General features: G+C 40.3%; 2 protein-coding genes across 5 annotated transcripts in view; one reads left to right on the forward strand and one right to left on the reverse strand.

Moving 5' to 3' along the window:
• Positions 1 to 18,306, reverse strand: part of LOC127046411 (uncharacterized) — a 632,746-nt gene that overhangs the window by 368,396 nt on the left and 246,044 nt on the right. The window lies entirely within an intron of this gene.
• Positions 1 to 18,306, forward strand: part of ATRN (attractin) — a 384,706-nt gene that overhangs the window by 183,401 nt on the left and 182,999 nt on the right. For all 4 annotated transcript variants that reach the window (XM_050943298.1, XM_050943297.1, XM_050943296.1 and 1 more), the window contains exon 26: positions 8,125 to 8,203. In XM_050943298.1, coding sequence (XP_050799255.1) covers positions 8,125 to 8,203 — 79 coding nt within the window. The remainder of the gene's footprint in view (positions 1 to 8,124; positions 8,204 to 18,306) is intronic.

The following is an 18,306-nucleotide window of genomic DNA, read 5'->3' on the forward strand; positions in this document are numbered from 1 at the left end:
CATGACTTGACCACATTTATAGTGTGTAAGCAGAATAAAGTCCAGAGTAGTAATACATGTATATACACTTGGGGCTTTAATGGGGCCAATTCCACCAAACTGGAAACCAGTTATGAGCCAAATCAACTAGTAGGAAGAATTCAATCAGAAAAACATGAATGATAATTGGAACTCATTTAAGAACACCTTATGGGTTGCCCTAGAAGCCACAATTGAGAGAGAAGGGTGTGCTGGATAAAAAACCAACCTGATTTAGAAGGCAAGTGAAGGCAGCTGTAGGAGCACTGGGCAAGTTCCAGAAGACTGGAAGAAAGCTAATAATATGCCAATCTTTTTAAAGAAGCAAATAGGGTAATCTAGGTTATTATAGGCCTGTCAGCCTGACATTGATCCTGAGCAAGATAATGAAACAGCTGATATGGGTGTCAATAAAGAGCTAAAGGAGGGCAATTTATGCAGATGAACATGGGTTTATAGAAAATAGATCATGTCTAACAATACCTTTTTTTAAAGAGATTACAAGTTTGATTGATAAAGGTAATAGTGCTGATGTAATATGCTTAGACTTCTCTAAGGCATTTGACTTGGCCCTACATGACATTTTGATTTAAAAAACTAAACAATAAAAAATTTAATATGGTACATTTTAAATGAATTAAAAACTGGCTAACTGATAGGTCTCAATGTCATGGTAAATGGGGAATCATCATCAAATGGGCATGTTTCTAGTAAATGATCGGTTCTTGATGCTATATTATTTAACATATTTATCGATGACCTGGAAGAAAACATAAAATCATCACTGATAAAGTTTGTAGATGAGACAAATACTGATTTGTGAGAGGCCATAAACAATGAAGAGGACAGGTCACTAAGTGATCACTGAGAAGGGCCGGCTTTAAGAAGTGCGGGGTCTGATTCAAATACCCGACGGCAGGTCCTTCACTTGGTCCAGGTCTTCCGCGGCACTGAAGGACCTACTTCCGAAATGCTGCCATAGACCCGAAGCGAGTGAAGGACCTGCCACCGAAGACCCGGACCGCCACCGGGTGAGTAAAAATTAAAAAGGTACCTAAGTTAGGCACTCTTTTTTAGGGCGCAGAGCCTTCTGAGGCATAGCTGCAGAGCCCTCTTAGGCGCGGGTGCTCTTTCATAGTAGTCATTACAAATGCCAGAATCCCACCGAATTCAACTGATTATCTTCATTTCTTTCAATTGGATAGAGCTGCTGTGCACTAACAGATGTTGTGTCCATTCTGGAAGTGGCAGCATTTCATGTTTTCACAGATTCCAAGCCTAGAAAGAACCATGTGATTTTTCTAGTCTTACCTCCTGTATTACGCAAGCCAGAAAAGTTCCCCAAAATAATTCCTAGAGCAGATCTTCAAGTCAAACATTCAGTCTTGATTTTGAAATTGCCAATGACAGATGTGGCAAAATCAATATATGCATGAACTGGGAGAAATTTGAGATTGAAAGACACTAGATGAAAGTAAGCAATTTATAATAATATTTTATAAATATTTAGCTAGGACTGATATTTTTCCTGGGGACATTTCCCATCCTCATATAAGGGAAGGATACTAGTCTACTCTTTGGTATCATGGGTAGAAGAGCAGCAGCTCTGGGAATAGGACATTCTGCTCAGGCTGTGAATAAAGTGGCAGGCTTTTCATGGCTGCTTACCCTGTGTGCTGCCACTCATATAAATCTATTTCAGTCATTAAATATAAATAAGGTTGGTACCTATCATGGTATAATTCCCCACTCTGAACCTTAGCGTCCAAAAGATGGTGTACCAGCATGAATTCCTCTAAGCTTAATTACCAGCTTAGAACCTGTAGCGCTGCCACCAACAAGGAATTCCAGTGCATGGTACACTCTGGTCCCCCCCAAACCTTGCCTGGGGAATCCCAAGACCCAGATCCTCTGGATCTTAACACGAGGAAAGTGAACCCTTTCCCCTACCGTTGCCTCTCCCAGGCTTTCCCTCCCTGGGTTACCCTGGAAGATCACTGTGATTCAAACTCCTTGAATCTTAAAACAGAGAGGAAAATCCATCTTCCCCCGTCCTTCTTTCTCCCCCTCCCAGATTCTCCCTGAGGGAGAAAGTAATCCTAACACAGAGAGAAAATAACCTCTCTCTCCCCCTTCCCTCCTTTCTCCCCACCAATTCCCTGGTGGATCCAGACCCTGTCCCCTGGGGTCTCACACCAGAATAAAAAAACAATCAGGTTTTAAACAGAAACTTTTAATTAAAGAAAGAAAAAACAGTAAAAATTATCTTTGTACATTTTAAAAAATAGAATAGGTATAGGGTCTTTCAGCTATAGACACTGGGAATACCCTCCCAGCCTAAGTATACAAGTACAAATTAAAATCTTTTCAGAAAAATACCAATTTGAACTCCTTCCAACCAAATACACATTTGCAAATAAAGAAAACAAACAAAAGCCTAACTCGCTTTATCTACCTAGTACTCACTATTCTGGATCTATAAGAACCTGTATCAGGGAGATTGGAGAGAAACCTGGTTGCATGTCTGGTTCCTCTGAGCCCCCAGAATGAACAGCAACCAAAAACTAACAGCACACACACAACTTCCCTCCCTCAGGATTTGAAAGTATCCTGTAATCCAAGGGAGATTTAGGTTGGACATTAGGAAAAAGTTCCTAACTGTCATGGTAGTTAAACACTGGAATAAATTGCCTAGGGAAGTTGTGGAATCTCCATCTCTGGAGATATTTAAGAGTAGGTTAGATAAATGTCTATTAGGGATGGTCTAGGCAGTATTTGGTCCTGCCGTGAGGGCAGGGGACTGGACCCGATGACCTCTCGAGGTCCCTTCCAGTCCTAGAGTCTATGAGTCTGAGTGTCCCCTGATTGGTCCTTTGGTCAGGTGACAGCCTGGCTCACTGATCTTGTTAACCCTTTACAGGCAAAAGAGATATGAAGTACTTCTGTTCCATTAACTCGTAACTATCTGTTTATGACAGTACCTTTCCTAGATATTGCAGGATCATTCTCATTTTACTAGGGGGGCTTTGTAAGTAGGTTTAACTACCATTGTCAGAGTTCAAATGGCCAGTGTGTTTTCTGAGTGAGGCCAAAGAAGATGAAACAATTTCCTACCCAAAAGGTACTTTTGATTCAGTCATCTTGCTGAGAATGATAAAATTCAAGAGAGTACAGACTGTAACACTCTTATTATGGCAACTGTTCAAGATGAAGTGGATGATGGTTTATTAAACCCTTATGGTGTCTCCCACAATAAGGAAGTTCATTAATCTATAGATTAGGTCCTTCCCTCCTTTGCTATTAACATCAGGTAGGAGTTCAGCAAACCAGCTATGCAGTGTCAATGCACGCTTTACTAAAGAAGCTTTTTAACCAGTCTGTTTAGCCTAGCATCATTATACAGTCAACCACTCAGGCTTTATGTATTGGTTCTATCTTGTTTGGATTTTAATGCATGGAACAGCTAAAATGTGACCTATAACTCTCCACACATTAAAAGTTACTTTCAGATAGCACTTAAATAGTTTCCACTTCATCAGAATAATTTGAAATGTTTTTCTAGTAATCATCTCAGTGCTTTCAGAAATTGCAAATTGACTTTCACACACTAAGGCATATTAGAGCCAAAGCTGCAGTATATTTTGAGATTTAAAACTGCCATTTTTACTAGCCATTCTAATGTTGATAAATATTGTAGGGTAGTTGGGCCTTAATGTGCCAGCTGGATTTTCGCCTCTCGTTGTCAGGATTCCTCTTACAATGTCTTCCTCTCCAGTGTCAGGTAAAAATGAAAACTTACTAGTTATAAGAATTTAAAGAGTGGAAGGAAATTGTCAGAAAAGTCAGAGAGAGGGTTGAAGAGGCAGATGAGGTTTTGGTCAGAATTTATTTTAAGGATACATTTATGGATTATAAGAAGTTAATAAATTATAGACACTTAAATGGTTAATCAAACTGAGTCTAGCAGTCAATAAGTTACTTATAACCTTCTGTAACACCTTCTGCTGATGTGCCTATAACCGTCTAACAGGCACAACTCATGTAATAGCCTTATAACATCTATTAATCATTTATTAATCCTTTATAGATTATAAATGCACCCTTAATATAAAGCATGACGATTTTTTTTTCTGTCGCTGCTGTAGATGAGTTAAAAATAGACTTGCGGTTAAATGTGGTAGGATCTATCCTGAGCATGGGTCTTAGTTTGCCCCATAGAGGCTTTAAAAAAAAACCCAACAAACAATGTGGTGGTTTTCAGTAGCTCAGTTACCATTGTCTTACATTTAGCTATTACCTCTCTTTTGCTATCCTCAATTTGAAAAACTGAACTAGTCTTAAACTGTGCTCATCTTTATTTTCAGCCTTCTCAGAGTGGGCAGCATTGGTGGTTCCAGTACCAGTGCTAAACATACAGTCTAGCCTTATTTTTTCAATAGAGTTCAAAATGCGCTGTGGCTTTTACGGCAGAGTGAGTTACTCCTGCGCAGCTCTTTAAGAGATGTAGGTAGGTGGAGAAAAGATGGAGAAGAGGTGCTGTTCAGGGTGGCAGGAGCTGCAAAGAGACCTAAACCAGCAGTGGCCAGATTGTGTTGCAGGACAGAAGAGATTGGTGCTAGCTGAACAGAGATAGAAGGGAGTGGAGTCAACAGAGCTAAGGCCAGAAGAAGGCTGGAGTAAGTCCCACAGGGAGAGTTAGTTGGTTTTTGTTTGAAATAAGGGCATTTTGAAATTGTTGAATGGTCTTAGTTCACCATGAGAGTGCAATACAGAACATCATGGCATTGTGTTGAAGTGTGGAGCAGTGACTCTGTGGCGCATACACATGACTGCCACATGTTAGTAACTCTGGAGAATACTGTCCATTAGTTCAGTGTTTGTGGTGTTGCTTGTGAAACAGGTGGAATAAATGGGGATGTTGGCAGAAAGCAGACCTCTCCGAATCACAGTATAATGCTGTTACCTATTTCAGACTATTTTACTCTGAGTAAACCCAAGAGATTTTGCTTTCAGTTTGGTCCTGAAGCTTTGCCATTAGATGACATCCTTTAGTGTACCAAGTAAACACTGCATTTTACTCCTCTAGGCATGCTGCTGAAACATGCAGTGCAGTGGGGGTGGGAGGGGAATATGTGTGTTCCTTGTTGGCTTTATATCTTTCACATGTATTTGCTGCCTCCTTGTGACAGTACAAAGAGCTTATAAGCGTTGTTCCTCTGCAAAATGTAGTGTAGCATTTAAAATGTTTTAGAAAAATCAGATAACTAATCCTAATTTTAAATTTTTATTTATACTTTTCTCAAAAGGCTTGGTTATGGCATATTGGGCTGTATTAGTAGGAACATTGCCAACAGATCGAGGGAAGTGATTATTCCCCTCTATTCAGTATGTAATACTGTGTCCGGTTTTGGTCCCCCTCCTACAGAATGGATGAGGACAAATTGAACAGAGTCCAGCAGAGGGCATCAAAAATGGTTAGGGGGCTGGGGCATGTGAATTATAGGGAGAGGCTGAGGGAACTGGGGTTATTTAGTCTGCAGAAGAGAAGTGAGGGGGGATTTGATAGCAACCTTCAACTACCTGAAGGGGGGTTCCAAAGAGGATGGAGTTCGGCTGTTCTCAGTGGTGGCAGATGACAGAGGAGCAATGGTCTCAAGTTGCAGTGGGGGAAATCTAGATTGGATGTTAGGAAACATTATTTCACTAGGAGGGCGGTGAAGCGCTGGAATGGGTTACCTAATGGGGAGGTGGTGGGATCCCCATTCTTAGAGGTTTTTAAGGGCAGGCTTGCTAAAGCCTCAGCTTGGATGATTTAGTTGGTGTTGGTCCTGCTTTGAGCAGGGGGTTGAACTAGATGACCTCCTGAGGCATCTTCCAACCCTAATATTCCATGATTCTATATCATCAGCAATGAAAACAAAAGGGGAGCTGTTATATAGAAAAGGGCAAAATTGAAAACCAGCATGTATAGTTCTTAAAAAATGCTTCATGTCTTTCAGAGATTGTTGTTGTATGACAGTGATCATCCAGTTAATTCACAATTGGGCTTTTTTGTTTTTTTCCAACTGGACAAATGAGCTTTTAAATATGAGTTCCATTAATAATGTTTAACAGATGTGAGCAATTAAAGGAATGGCAGAATCTCCTAGACCCAATCTACATTCTTGTGAGTCTCCTGTTAGCTTCCCCAGTTATGCTCTGCATTACACAGTGTAGACAATCCTTTGCTATGTGCCTCATTTCCAAGGGAAATTTTCTGAAAAGATCAGTTAGGACCTCAAAGAAAATCCATCTGAGGGGACTGGCCCAGTCCTAACAGTCAAGATCTGCTGAACTGTCTAAAACTCTAGCCCTGTTTTCCTTGGCAGTTGAGCAATATCAAGAGTCATGGCAAAATCAGTAAATCTATGACAGTAGCTGATTTCCATAAGCCAAGTACCATCCATTTGCTTTCAACTGAAAGTTGAAACCAGAACTTTAGCCCGATGGCCTAGCAGGCAGCTACACTTAGGATATAGACGTTGCTTTGGCCTAGACACAGTCTTGAGAGGCGTCATGCAGACCTTTGGATATTAGTTACTTAGTGTCTGTATTAGGTGTTGTGGACAGGAAGGATAAAAGATATTTGACTCCAAGGACTGTAGTCTAAACATCCAGCGTATAACTGGAGGATTGGGGAGAGGATATAACAATAAGCAGCGTGGTAAAGTGAAGATTCAGCATGTTGTCTCAGTTCCACCATTTTTGGTTGGGTGCTCCTCTGTTTATTTTTCTCTGCAGGGCGTCCTAGTGTGGGTAGGCCTCTGGGATAAAGCGGAGGCTGTGCTCTGCAGAGAGCCTTCAGAGTTCTTTGGGAATGGGAAACTTGTTAAGGAGGAAAAACCTTGCCAACTCATTCAATAAGTATTGTGGCATTCGTGCTGGGGAAGCTAATGGCAGCCTCAGGACAACCTCTGGAGCTCAAAAAGGTTGCTATTCCATCGTTTACTTGTGCCTGTTCAAGTGTGATGTATACAAAAATTCATCTAGTCAAAATCTAACCTTGTTCATGGGAGAAATGCATTTACAGGTAATGCAGATTCTGTTCTTACACTTCACTAAATACATCAGCAGATTATTTTTTGAAAGAAAGGGAAAACGGAAGATATAAAATCATAAATCAACAGTTGTATGTGTGTGCATTTCTTTGTCCTGATGGCAAGAAATTAATCTAGATGTCTTCCTGGTTTGAGAGTGGGGCATGCTGTTTCTGTACTTGGAAATATATATCACAATTAAGCATAGGACCAATAGGGTGCTATAAAATAAACTTCAAAAGCACTTTGAATTTTTCTTTTATAACTGTAGAAAAGTGACTTTCATATGATTTTGCAGTGGACCAAAGTAAAATCAAAATCAATACCTCAGATTAAATGTGAGGAAGTGTTTTCGGAAATCTGGCTATATTGGGAAGTAGATGTCATCTGAGATGAAAAATGCAAAACAGACGTTTGTTGTTGCAAGCTCTAACAATTAATGTAGATTTCCATCTTTCTCTGTTCCTCCTTGTTGAGATTCAATATAGGCTAATGAAAGTAAGGTCTGATGATGTATGTAACACTGGGGTACATACTTTTTGTTTGAAAAATAATTCTAATAATCATAGTTTAATTTGCTAAAATATTTCACATGAAACTTGAAAAACTATATTAGTTTTGTCTGATGTATATATTGAATACTAAATTATTCCTTTTTTTTTCATTTAAAATAAATAGTGCTAAAGATTGCTGTGTAGCATTGTCCTTATGATTCACTTTTTACCGCCTTATTGTCTTAAACTCTAATAGAATTTCTGGATTCTAATCACAGCTGTCATTTGATTTGCTGTATGACCTGGGGCAAGTTGCTTTAACAACCTTTTTTTGTCTCCTGTTTATCTTTCCGTAAAGTGGACATGGTACCTAATGAGACTTAATGTTTGCAAAGCACTTTGCACTGCTATAGCTTTTTTCATCAGAGGACTAGCCTTTCATCAAAGGACTAATCGAGCCTTTGTTTTGTTATAGCTTTCAAATGCTGATGTATTCTGAATGGGGACAGTAAGTATTTGTGTTTTCTCCTCTACAGTTGTTTCCTGTCTTTGCTCCTGGTGGCTGCTGTGGTTTGGAAGATTAAACAAAGTTGCTGGGCATCCCGACGAAGAGAGGCAGGTCAAATGACAGTACTGAGTGTTCTCTAATGTGCCACTTTTGTGTATCTCTTACATGTACTTAGTCATACACATCCAGTATTTACCTTCAGTTAAGCATATAGACTTCTGTTTGCAGAGATATATAATAAAATACATTGATTAGCATTTTGATGGAAAGCCATCCTATGTTGCTATCCTGGTTCTGCAGTTTAAGTCATGCACTAAGTATGGCAGGGGAACATCTTGTGTTCCAGAAACTCAGACTCCAGAGTTTGTAAGCATAAGAACAGTGTATAGTAGGATTGGGTTTTTTCAACCAGTCTGGAAATTTGAAAATCAGAAGCTTGCTATTATAGCCCATCTCCTTTGCTGGAGTGTTAGAGGCAGGAGCTAATTGTAGTTTAACTGCCTCTGTAGCAGAATGGCTCTAACTCTCACTTTAAAGTTATAGGACCACATCAGTGGTTTGTGGGAAAATATTGTAATTCTAAGGGAGGCGGGAGGGGCAGAATAGCTGAGAGTTAAGGGTACACTTTTGAAAAAGGCACCCAGGCTACCATAACATTGCTCTTCCTCCCACTTTATGGAGATCCCAGCCAGGCTCCCCTCTTCCCTTTCTTTCATGCAGAATATGAAAAGTATATCACAGCACACTGGAAATGCACTTTTCATACGCTTATGTCTCTGATAAATGTGTGATGACTTTTCACCATACTAACTTTTGCTGTTTTCAGTAAAGTGCTCTAATTTTTCCATCTGGGTTGCACATGTAAATATGCTACCTTTGTCTACTATAACTTGGCTAATTGGCTGCTATGTAGAATCATCAGACCCAGTCCTGTGACCTACTCCTTCAGTCAGGTCTCTTTACTTCTAATTTTTAAAAGTGCCAATATATAGGTATTTCCTCTCAACCTTATGTTATTCCAAAAGTATAATACTAGGAAAACAAACCATAGATGTGACAATGTGGGATGCTACATGCCATATCATGTCTTATTGCTTATATCAGGGATCAGCAACCTTTCAGAAGTAGTGTGCCGAATCTTCATTTATTCACTCTAATTTAAGTTTTCATGTGCCAGTAATACATTTTAACATTTTTAGAAGGTCTCTTTCTATAAGTCTATAATATATAACTAACCTATTGTTGTATGTAAAGAAAATGAAGCTTCTTAAACATTTTTAAAGCCTTATTTAAAATTAAATTGAAATGCAGAGCCCCCTGGACTGGTGGCCAGGACCCGGGCAGTGTGAGTGCCACTGAAAATCAGCTCACGTGCCACTTTCGGCACCCTTGCCATAGGTTGCCTACCCTTGGCTTATATGATGGAGTGCTGCTATAATCGGAAAGGATGCATCTCCACATAAAATACAGGACTTGGAGCAAGTTAGTCTGGGTTGCATTCCAAACTACTATATAAACTTCCTGTGTGGCCATGTGCAGCCCCTCTGTGCTTCTGTTTCCTTGTCTTTTAAATAAGAATAGTCATACTTATCTTTTGCAGGAGAGTTATGGCTAACTTCGTAAATATCTATAAAGCACGTTTGAACTCAAATGGGAGGTGCTATAGGAGTGGAAAGTATAATTTTGTTCAGGTGAAGCTGTGGGCTAAATGTGTGATAGGGAAGAAAGAGGATAGTATGGTGTTAAGGAATGAGCACAGAATTGTTAGAGGTTCTGAGTTCTAATCTTGTCTCTGCTGTTTGGTCTTGGTCAGTCATTTAATTTATCTGCTTAAGTTGCCAGCTGCAATGTGGGGATAATGTGTAATTACCTCACGGGTGTGCTGAGGATTAATTTTTACAGTGCTTTGAAGATTTAAAGTTCTGGATAAGTGCTTATTTTCCTGCGTATCTTCAAGGATCCACATTTATTTTTATTTCACAGTAAAGTATGTAAATAAAGTTGCATTGCTAGATTTGAGAATGCCCATTCTGATTATTTGATACAACAGCCTGCTTCATGATGATTTTTTTCCACCTTCCTCTTCTGTCAAACATAAGATGCTGTTTCTGTTACTAGATATTTAACATTAATGATAACGTTACTTAATATTTTCAAACAAATTAACACTCTACATAATATAATTTAAATCATTGAAACTTTACCTGCTGTCCAAAGGTAGCTAAATTTAGCACTGATCATCCTTGCTTTCCCCCTCCACCCTTCAACTTGGCAAGAAAGAAAGCTAGAGCTCAATGGACAATTTACTGTTGTCTTCTTGAATAAAAGGTTAATCAGGGTTTATAGTGAATGTAGGGTGAGAAATATACCGTGTTCCATCTGGAGTTGAGACATTTAATGAGAGCGTAAATGGAAAATGACCCTGGTGTGAAGTTATCCTTTGGGGATGGGGACATTGTTAAGTCACAAATGGAAGTGAAGGAGTATCTTCGCATTATACTATGTTTACAAATGTGATTATGGTTGATGGGCAGCTTGTCAGCATTTTTTTTCTGAAAGGTCCTCTCTTCTCTCTCTATTTGAACTAGTAGAGCATCTAGCCCCTGAGAATCCAAGAGTACGTTATCAATATTAAGAGTATAGAAATAACTTGACTATATTATGGTTTTACTGAATACAGGAAAGTGAAACAGTCAAAGTGTGGTTTTTATTGTATACAGTATAATTGTATTATGTACAGTACACTAGGAGAAAAATGCAGGGCACTGTAGTTCTTTGAAACAAATTGGGAATTAAATTCCTTCTTATTGTGACCAGCAGCAGCAGTTTAGCCAGCACTCTGGTCACTGCAACTCTAATTACTTTAGAGCAGGCCTAATTACTTTAGAGCTATGTCTAACTGATGGGCTGAGTGAATGAAGAGGCTTGTTAGGCCCTTAGAAAGATGATACAAAAGGCAGAGGAAGGAACGAGGGGAGAAAGCAGGAAAAGTTTGGGGGCGAGAGATTGCTCTTCCCTGCTTTCTTCTGGTGCTTTGGGCTCCCTAGGACAGTAAGCTTAAGTCTATATAGTGTATAGGGAGGTGGAAACAAGTATTTTAAACAAACTGTGTGAGACGTTTTACCAGCAAAACTGTCCCTGAGCTATTTACAGACTTAAGCAGAGACGGGAGTAAACCGGCCCTGCTAAACCCAAGGAGGAAGGGATAGCTCAGTGGTTTGAGCATTGGCCTGCTAAACCCAAGGTTGTGAGTTCAATCCTTGAGGGGGACACTTGGGGAACTGGGGTAGAAATCTGGGGATTGGTCCTGCTTTGAGCAGGGGGTTGGACTAGATGATCTCCTGAGGTCCCTTCCAACCCTAATATTCTATGATAATTATATACAGAGTTGTTCCTTTGAATCAGAATTCATTATAAATGGGCTTCATTATAAAACATTATCAGTCTCAGTCCTTGTTGTGGCCTATATGTCTGTGCCGTTGACTTTTCCTTTTTTTAAACAAATACTTGTAAAACTTAGGGAAACTCATTTAAACCCAGCCTGTGGTACAACTCTCAAGACTCCTTTGTGAAGTCACTTATCAGATGTTACATAGTAAGAGGCAGTTGTCTACAGACTGAAATTAGAACTTAGACAGCATTCCACCCCGTGTTTCTGTTTCCTTCGTTGTGTAAAGTTTGTGTTTAAGTTTTAGACTTTGGGATAGCACCCCAAGAACCTTTTTTTTTACTGGTTCTCGAGAAACAGTCATATCAGGGCTACCTTTAAAAATGAACTATTAAAATAAATAAGTAATTAATATCAATTCAGTATCTCTAGATCTTTGGATGTGCAGTTTCTAAGGGGTTTTCACTCAGAATGGCTGTAACATAGTCCGACATCTGGTTTCAAATGTTTCTGTTTTGTCTCTAAACATGGCAGTTGTTCTGGTTTCTTGGGAGAAGAGCCAGTTCTATGAAAACATTACCCAATCGTTGGGTCACAGAGCATGAATACTTTGAGGTGGTAGGATCAGACACTGGCCACTACTATAAACACACCTCCCCCCTCCCCATAGCCACTACAAAGTACCATGATTCTCTAATATGCATCAGATGAAGTGGGAAAGAAGGAATCTGGCACAATGGTGTCTTGAAACTGTCAGATTCAGTTAGAATTTTAACAGAAATATACTGTGCTACTGCCATAGTAGAGAAAAGACCTTTCTCTTACGCAGCCCCATGCTCAGGGTGTCGCTAAACCTTAAATTCCCAGAAGTTGGGGCTGGATGATGAGGATGGATCATTCAAAATTTCCGTTTTGTTCATCCCCTCTAAAGCGTCTGGCACAGACCACTGTCAGAAGACAAGATGCTGAGCTAGATGGACCATTGGTCTGACCCAGTTTAACCATTATGTTCTGATTCCATTGTAGCAGCTAAATTCCATCTTGCAGCGTTTTTCCAAATAGCAAATCACTTTCAGTCCCAGCTGCCTCACAGCTGAATGACTACTTGCAGAGGATTACTTTCGTACAGTCTTTAACAACACCACTGAATTCAAGACAGAAAACACACTACAGTATTTGACACATCACTGGGGCAGGACACTCTAAATGCACTGAAAGCTAAGTGACCATCTATGATTCAGTTCCATGCCTATTGTATCCAGTGAAATGTGCCCAGGAGTATCTAGAGTAGGACTTCTGACAGATTGTCAATACCATTTTTGTAAAGGAAAACCTACCGTAGTTTGTCCAGTTCAAGAAACCATCTTTGGCCCCATCAGTCCTTGCAGTCTATGGTCCAATGTAAAATCTCCCATTTTTAGGGAAGATAATCCTAGCTGCTTCCTAATACAGCCAGTATTTTAGTCTCTTTACCGTTGGAGTTCTGGCCAGGCCATGGGACAGAGAGTGGATGGCCACCTCCTGCCCCTGGGTAAGGGAAGGACTTCCATATTCGTCCTCTGGGACCTGTCTGCAATATTTCATTCTGAGACCATGTTACTGTCTCCTCTGAGATGCAGCTCTTTTTGGCAGGTGAGTTCTGAAGTGAGCCCAGTCTTTGTTTTCAGGATGCTTACAGAAATGGACAACTACTTCTCTGTCTCCGGAGCGCTCACCTGTGGAGTCACACACGGATGATTTTTCCCCTTTCTTTTTAATATGCACATGAATATGTTGTATGAAATTCTAAGATGCTCTGGTCTCATTACCAGCATGATGCAGATGATACCTGACTGTATATCATTTTTACTTCCAATGCAAATATCGCCCAGACCCAACTAATATCGCTGTCTGGTCAAGGTACACATTTGAATGAAAAGCATATAGCAGAAGCTGAACCGTACTTTGAAGACATAGCAATTACCTCAAACAAATCAGGTGCTGCATGCTGAAAACTTGATTATTTAAGAGAAAATAAATGGCTTGAAACCTTTGTAGAGAAGTAATGCCATGGTACCTAACCTCCAGGCAGCTAGGAAGGACAGCGCAGATTTATAGTAAAAACATTTACTGCAGGTTGTAACCAAATACTTTTGCATCACCTTCTGTTGAGAGAGCACTGTAATGCAAATTCAGAATCTGTTCCAAGATATTCTGAGACATTTGAAGATATAGGAAAAAACTAGAAAGAATTAAAAATATACAAGGACAGTCTGTCTCTAATCCTACACTGACTTGCATAAGCTTCATGAAGCCAAGAGGTGTCTTTGGGGTATGAAAACGATGTGGAGAAATTTTTTTCCTAGCAAAATAAAGGAGTTTTAAGCATTTGTCAACAACGCAGTTCTGGCATGATATGAAATGTGTTTTGAAGTGAAAATAGGGACTCTACATGCAGGTACATATCTGTTGTGTTCTATAAGGCTAGAAAAGATAAGTATACACTTTACAACACTCTGTTTTCTCTCCAGTGAGCAACATAACTAAATATTTTTGACAATTTAAAGAGGGAAATGGAAACAGGCTGCTTTTAGGAGGCTTAGAATGTAATGAAACATGGTAGGTTATTAGGTATGTGAAATCACTTGTCCTTTTATCACATGCCTTTTGGAAAGTGACATGTTAAGATGTATCAAGGTGGTGATAGAGAATAATGCACAAAATATGATAGTGGCATTATAAGTTAATACATCCATGTATAACTTCTGTCTTAAATTCCAGGCCTCAGATTCCATTCCTTATCTTCGTCAATCTGGCTTTTGCACTCTCCCAACCCCCACTTCCCCAGCACGCACACACTCTCCCCATTGTGAAACAGCTCTCACCAGGATCTCCAGTGACCTAATTCGCTGCTAAATTTCAGGGCCAGTACTTCATCCACATTCTTTTTGACCCGTCCGGGTGTCCATGACACAACCAAACAATATTATTATTGAACTTGTCATCCTTGGGCTTTCGTGATTCCATCGTCTCCTGGTTCTCCCTCCAGTCTTTCAAATCGCATCTTCAAGAGCCATGTACAGTGCAGGGTCCTCTTCTCCTGTTCCTCTCTTGATGCGGTTCCTCAGGGCTTTATCTTGGCCCCTTCCTCTTCTCCATCTACTCCCATCTCTGGGTGATCTTATCCACACACACGATCTTGACAACTAGCCATGACTTGCACATCTACCTCTGTACTCTGGACCTGCCTTCCTCCATTCTCTTTGCCATATCTCCTCATGAATGTTCAGCCATCAAGTGAGCTTGATTGTGGCCAAAACCTCATTATTTCGATCACTAACAATGAGTACAATTTTTTCCAAGTTACTTAGGTGCTTCTGGAAATTTTAACCAATGCCATCAACTCTCCCTGAACCTGCTTTGATACAGAAATAAAACCTCTTCGGACCGCAAACCCCTAGTTGTCACCTACCACCCCACACTGGAAACCATAAGGCATATCATTAAATTACAACCCGTGGTCGAAGGGGATCCCATCCTGAAAGAAATCTTTCCTGAACATCCTCTTCTGCCCTTCAGACAACCTCCCAGACTCTCCAGGCTCATCATCAGAAGCGAGTTCCCCACAGACCAGAACACACCCAACTCAAAGCAGCACGAGACCCTGTCAGAACAAACAAAAACTCTATACCTGTGGGTGACCACTTTTCACAAAGCAATCACTCTGTATCTGACCTATCAGTCCTCGTCCTTAAAGGAAACCTACACAACACATTCAAAAGATGAGCCTGGGAGCTTAAATTCTTCTCTTTGCTGGACACTAAAAATCATGGACTGAATAGACACACTGGATTTATGACTTATTGCAACAGTCTATAACCCACTAGCAACCCCTCTCAGCTGCTTCCCTTCCAGCCTCCCTATGACTGGAGGAGTGTTAATGGGCCACTTCGCCTTGAATGGTCCTTTGAAATGTATTAATTTCTTATGCCTATCAGTCTGTTTCATCTTGTATTTAGCTATGATGCCCTGAGCAAATTTCCTGCAACTGAAGACGAGCTCTGTGTAAGCTCAAAATCTTGTCTGTCTCACCAGCAGAAGTTGTTTCAGTAAAAGATATTCTCTCTCCTTCCTTTTCTCTCTAATAGCCTGGGACCGACACAGCTACAACAATACTACATACGTCAATTATCCCTATTGCTCAGGTCTGTAATCTTGGCTGCATCTTTGACTCAGCCCCCCGTTTTGACGCATTCACCAGGCCATGTCTAATTCTTGCCACTTCTTCCTGCCCAGTATTTCCAAGACCTGACCATTTCTCTCTGCCTACACTGCCAAAACTTGTCTAAGCCCTGATCATCTTGACCGCCACCATTTTCCTCCTCCTTCTCTGACCTTGATGCTTCCTCCTTTCCATTCAATATGTGGCTGCTAAAGTCATCTTCATTGCTCTTACTACATCAGGGGTCGGCAACCTTTCAGAAACGGTGTACCGAGTCTTCATTTATTCACTCTAATTTAAGGTTTCGCGTGCCAGTAATACATTTTAACATTTGTAGAAGGTCTCTTTCTATGTCTATAATATATAACTAAACTATTGTTGTATGTAAAGTAAATAAGGTTTTTAAAATGTTTAAGAAGTTTCATTTAAAATTAAATTTAAAATGCAGAGTCCCCCGGACTGGTGGCCAGGACTCAGGCAGTGTGAGTGCCACTGAAAATCCACTCGCGTGACGCCTTTGGCACATGTGCCATAGGTTGCCTACCCCTGTACTACATGTGACATCCCTCTACTGGCTTCTCCTCTCTCACTGCAATGAATAGAAACCTCTTATCTTTACTTTCAAAGTCCTCCACGATAGGTCTGATAGGTATGGTGAGGAGTCAGTCATCTTTTCAGAAGGCCAGCTTCTGCCTTCTGAGCTTATTTGAACAAAATATGTTTTAATTGTGTCAAATGCAAGGTCATGCATCCAGGAAAATTGAATGTAGGTCACATAAGATGTGGGAGTTTATCCTGGAAGTCATTGGCTCTGAAATGGATGGGGGTCATGGTGAATAACCAACTACGCAAGCATTCCCCACGCAGGGAGGTGGCTAAGTACAAATGAGGTCCTTGGATATATAAGCAGAGGACTATAGAGTAAAAGTAGGGAGGTGAGATTACCACTGCATACAGCTTTAGTGAGACTGTCACTGAAGCATTGTGTGCACTTGTAGTGCCCACACTTCAAAAAGGATGTTAATAAATTGGCAAGGATTCAGGAAAATGCTACAAGAATGACTTATCTGGAAAACCTCCATTCAATATGTAGCGGCAGTCAAAAAAGTGAATAGAATGTTGGGAATCATTAGGAAAGGGATAAATAGTAAGACAGAAAATATTTTGCCTCTGTATAAATCCACGGTACACCCACATCTTGAATACTTCGTGCAGATGTGGTCGCCCCACCTCAAAAAAGATACCCTCTTCTGTACCTTTTCTAATTCCAATGTAACAAAAATAATTAGGGGTATGGAATAGCTTCTATATACGGAGAGATTAATAAGACTGGGACTTCTCAGCTTGGAAAAGAGATGACTAAGAGGAAATATGATAGAGGTCTGTAAAATCATGACTGATATGCAGATAGTAAATAAGAAAGTGTTATTAACTGTTTCTCATAACACAAGAATAGGCTCACCAAATAAAATGAATAGGCAGCAGGTTTAAAACAAATGAAAGTATTTCTTCACACAATGCACAGTCGACGTGTGGAACTCTTTGCGAGAGGATGTTGTAAGGCCAAGACTACAACTGGGTTCACAAAAAGACCTTGATAAGTTCATGGAGGATGGATCCATCAATGGCTATCAGCCAGGTGGGCAGGGATGGTGTCCCTAGCCTCGGTTTGCCAGAAGCTGGGAATGGGTGACGGGATTTATCACTTGATGATTACCTGTTCTACTCATTCTCTCTGAGGCACCTGGCATTGGCCACTGTCGGAAGACAGGATACTAAGCTAGATGGACCTTTGGTCTGACCCAGTATGGCCGTTCTTATGTAAAACTTGCCTGACCAAGTACCTACCTGGAAAGAAGATCTGATACTATAGCACTTTTCAGTCCAGCTAGATAAATTCAAGCTAGAAATCAAGTGCACATTTTTAGCAATGAGGTAGTTAACCATTGGAACAATTTATCTGGGGTCAGGATGTGGTGAATTCTCATTCACTTAAAAACTTAAATGAAGATTTATTTGGCTGTCAGGTATGCTCTAACTTATGCTCTAACCACAAGTTACATGCTTGATGTAGGAATCACTTGGTATAATTCTCTGGTGTGTTGCTATGCAGGAGATTAGACTAGATATCATAATATTCTGTGTGGCCTTGAAATCTATGAATGGGAGCCACCCTGGTTGTCGCTCTTAGGCTCCAGCACAATATAAATGTTAAGTTATCTTCACAGTGGATACTGTATTTGCTTTATGTTCACCATCTTAAGAAATGTGTAGCAGAAATGAGAGAGGCTGTAGAGGGAAGACCAGCAACAATTTATTAACGTATAGAGAGATTCAGGAGTAGATTCAAGGCTGGTTGCATGTACAAAGAGAGTCAATTTGTGTGCCTGATTAGCTCAGCCACAGTTGAGCTTGCAGGTGGCCAGTTATGGTTGACAATTTATACATGTAAGTTTCTGATTTGCATGCACCCTAGTGGCAATTGAAAGAATAAATCAGACATGCAATTGCGCATACTTTTTTATACCTGCAGTTTTGATGCAGTCCAGATAACTACCTAGGTGTATTAATAAAGAAGCTGGTTCTGATAAATACTGAAAGAGAGCTGCAGCCCAATGTTT

Source organism: Gopherus flavomarginatus, chromosome 3, assembly GCF_025201925.1.
Source record: "Gopherus flavomarginatus isolate rGopFla2 chromosome 3, rGopFla2.mat.asm, whole genome shotgun sequence".
NCBI lineage: Eukaryota > Metazoa > Chordata > Testudines > Testudinidae > Gopherus > Gopherus flavomarginatus.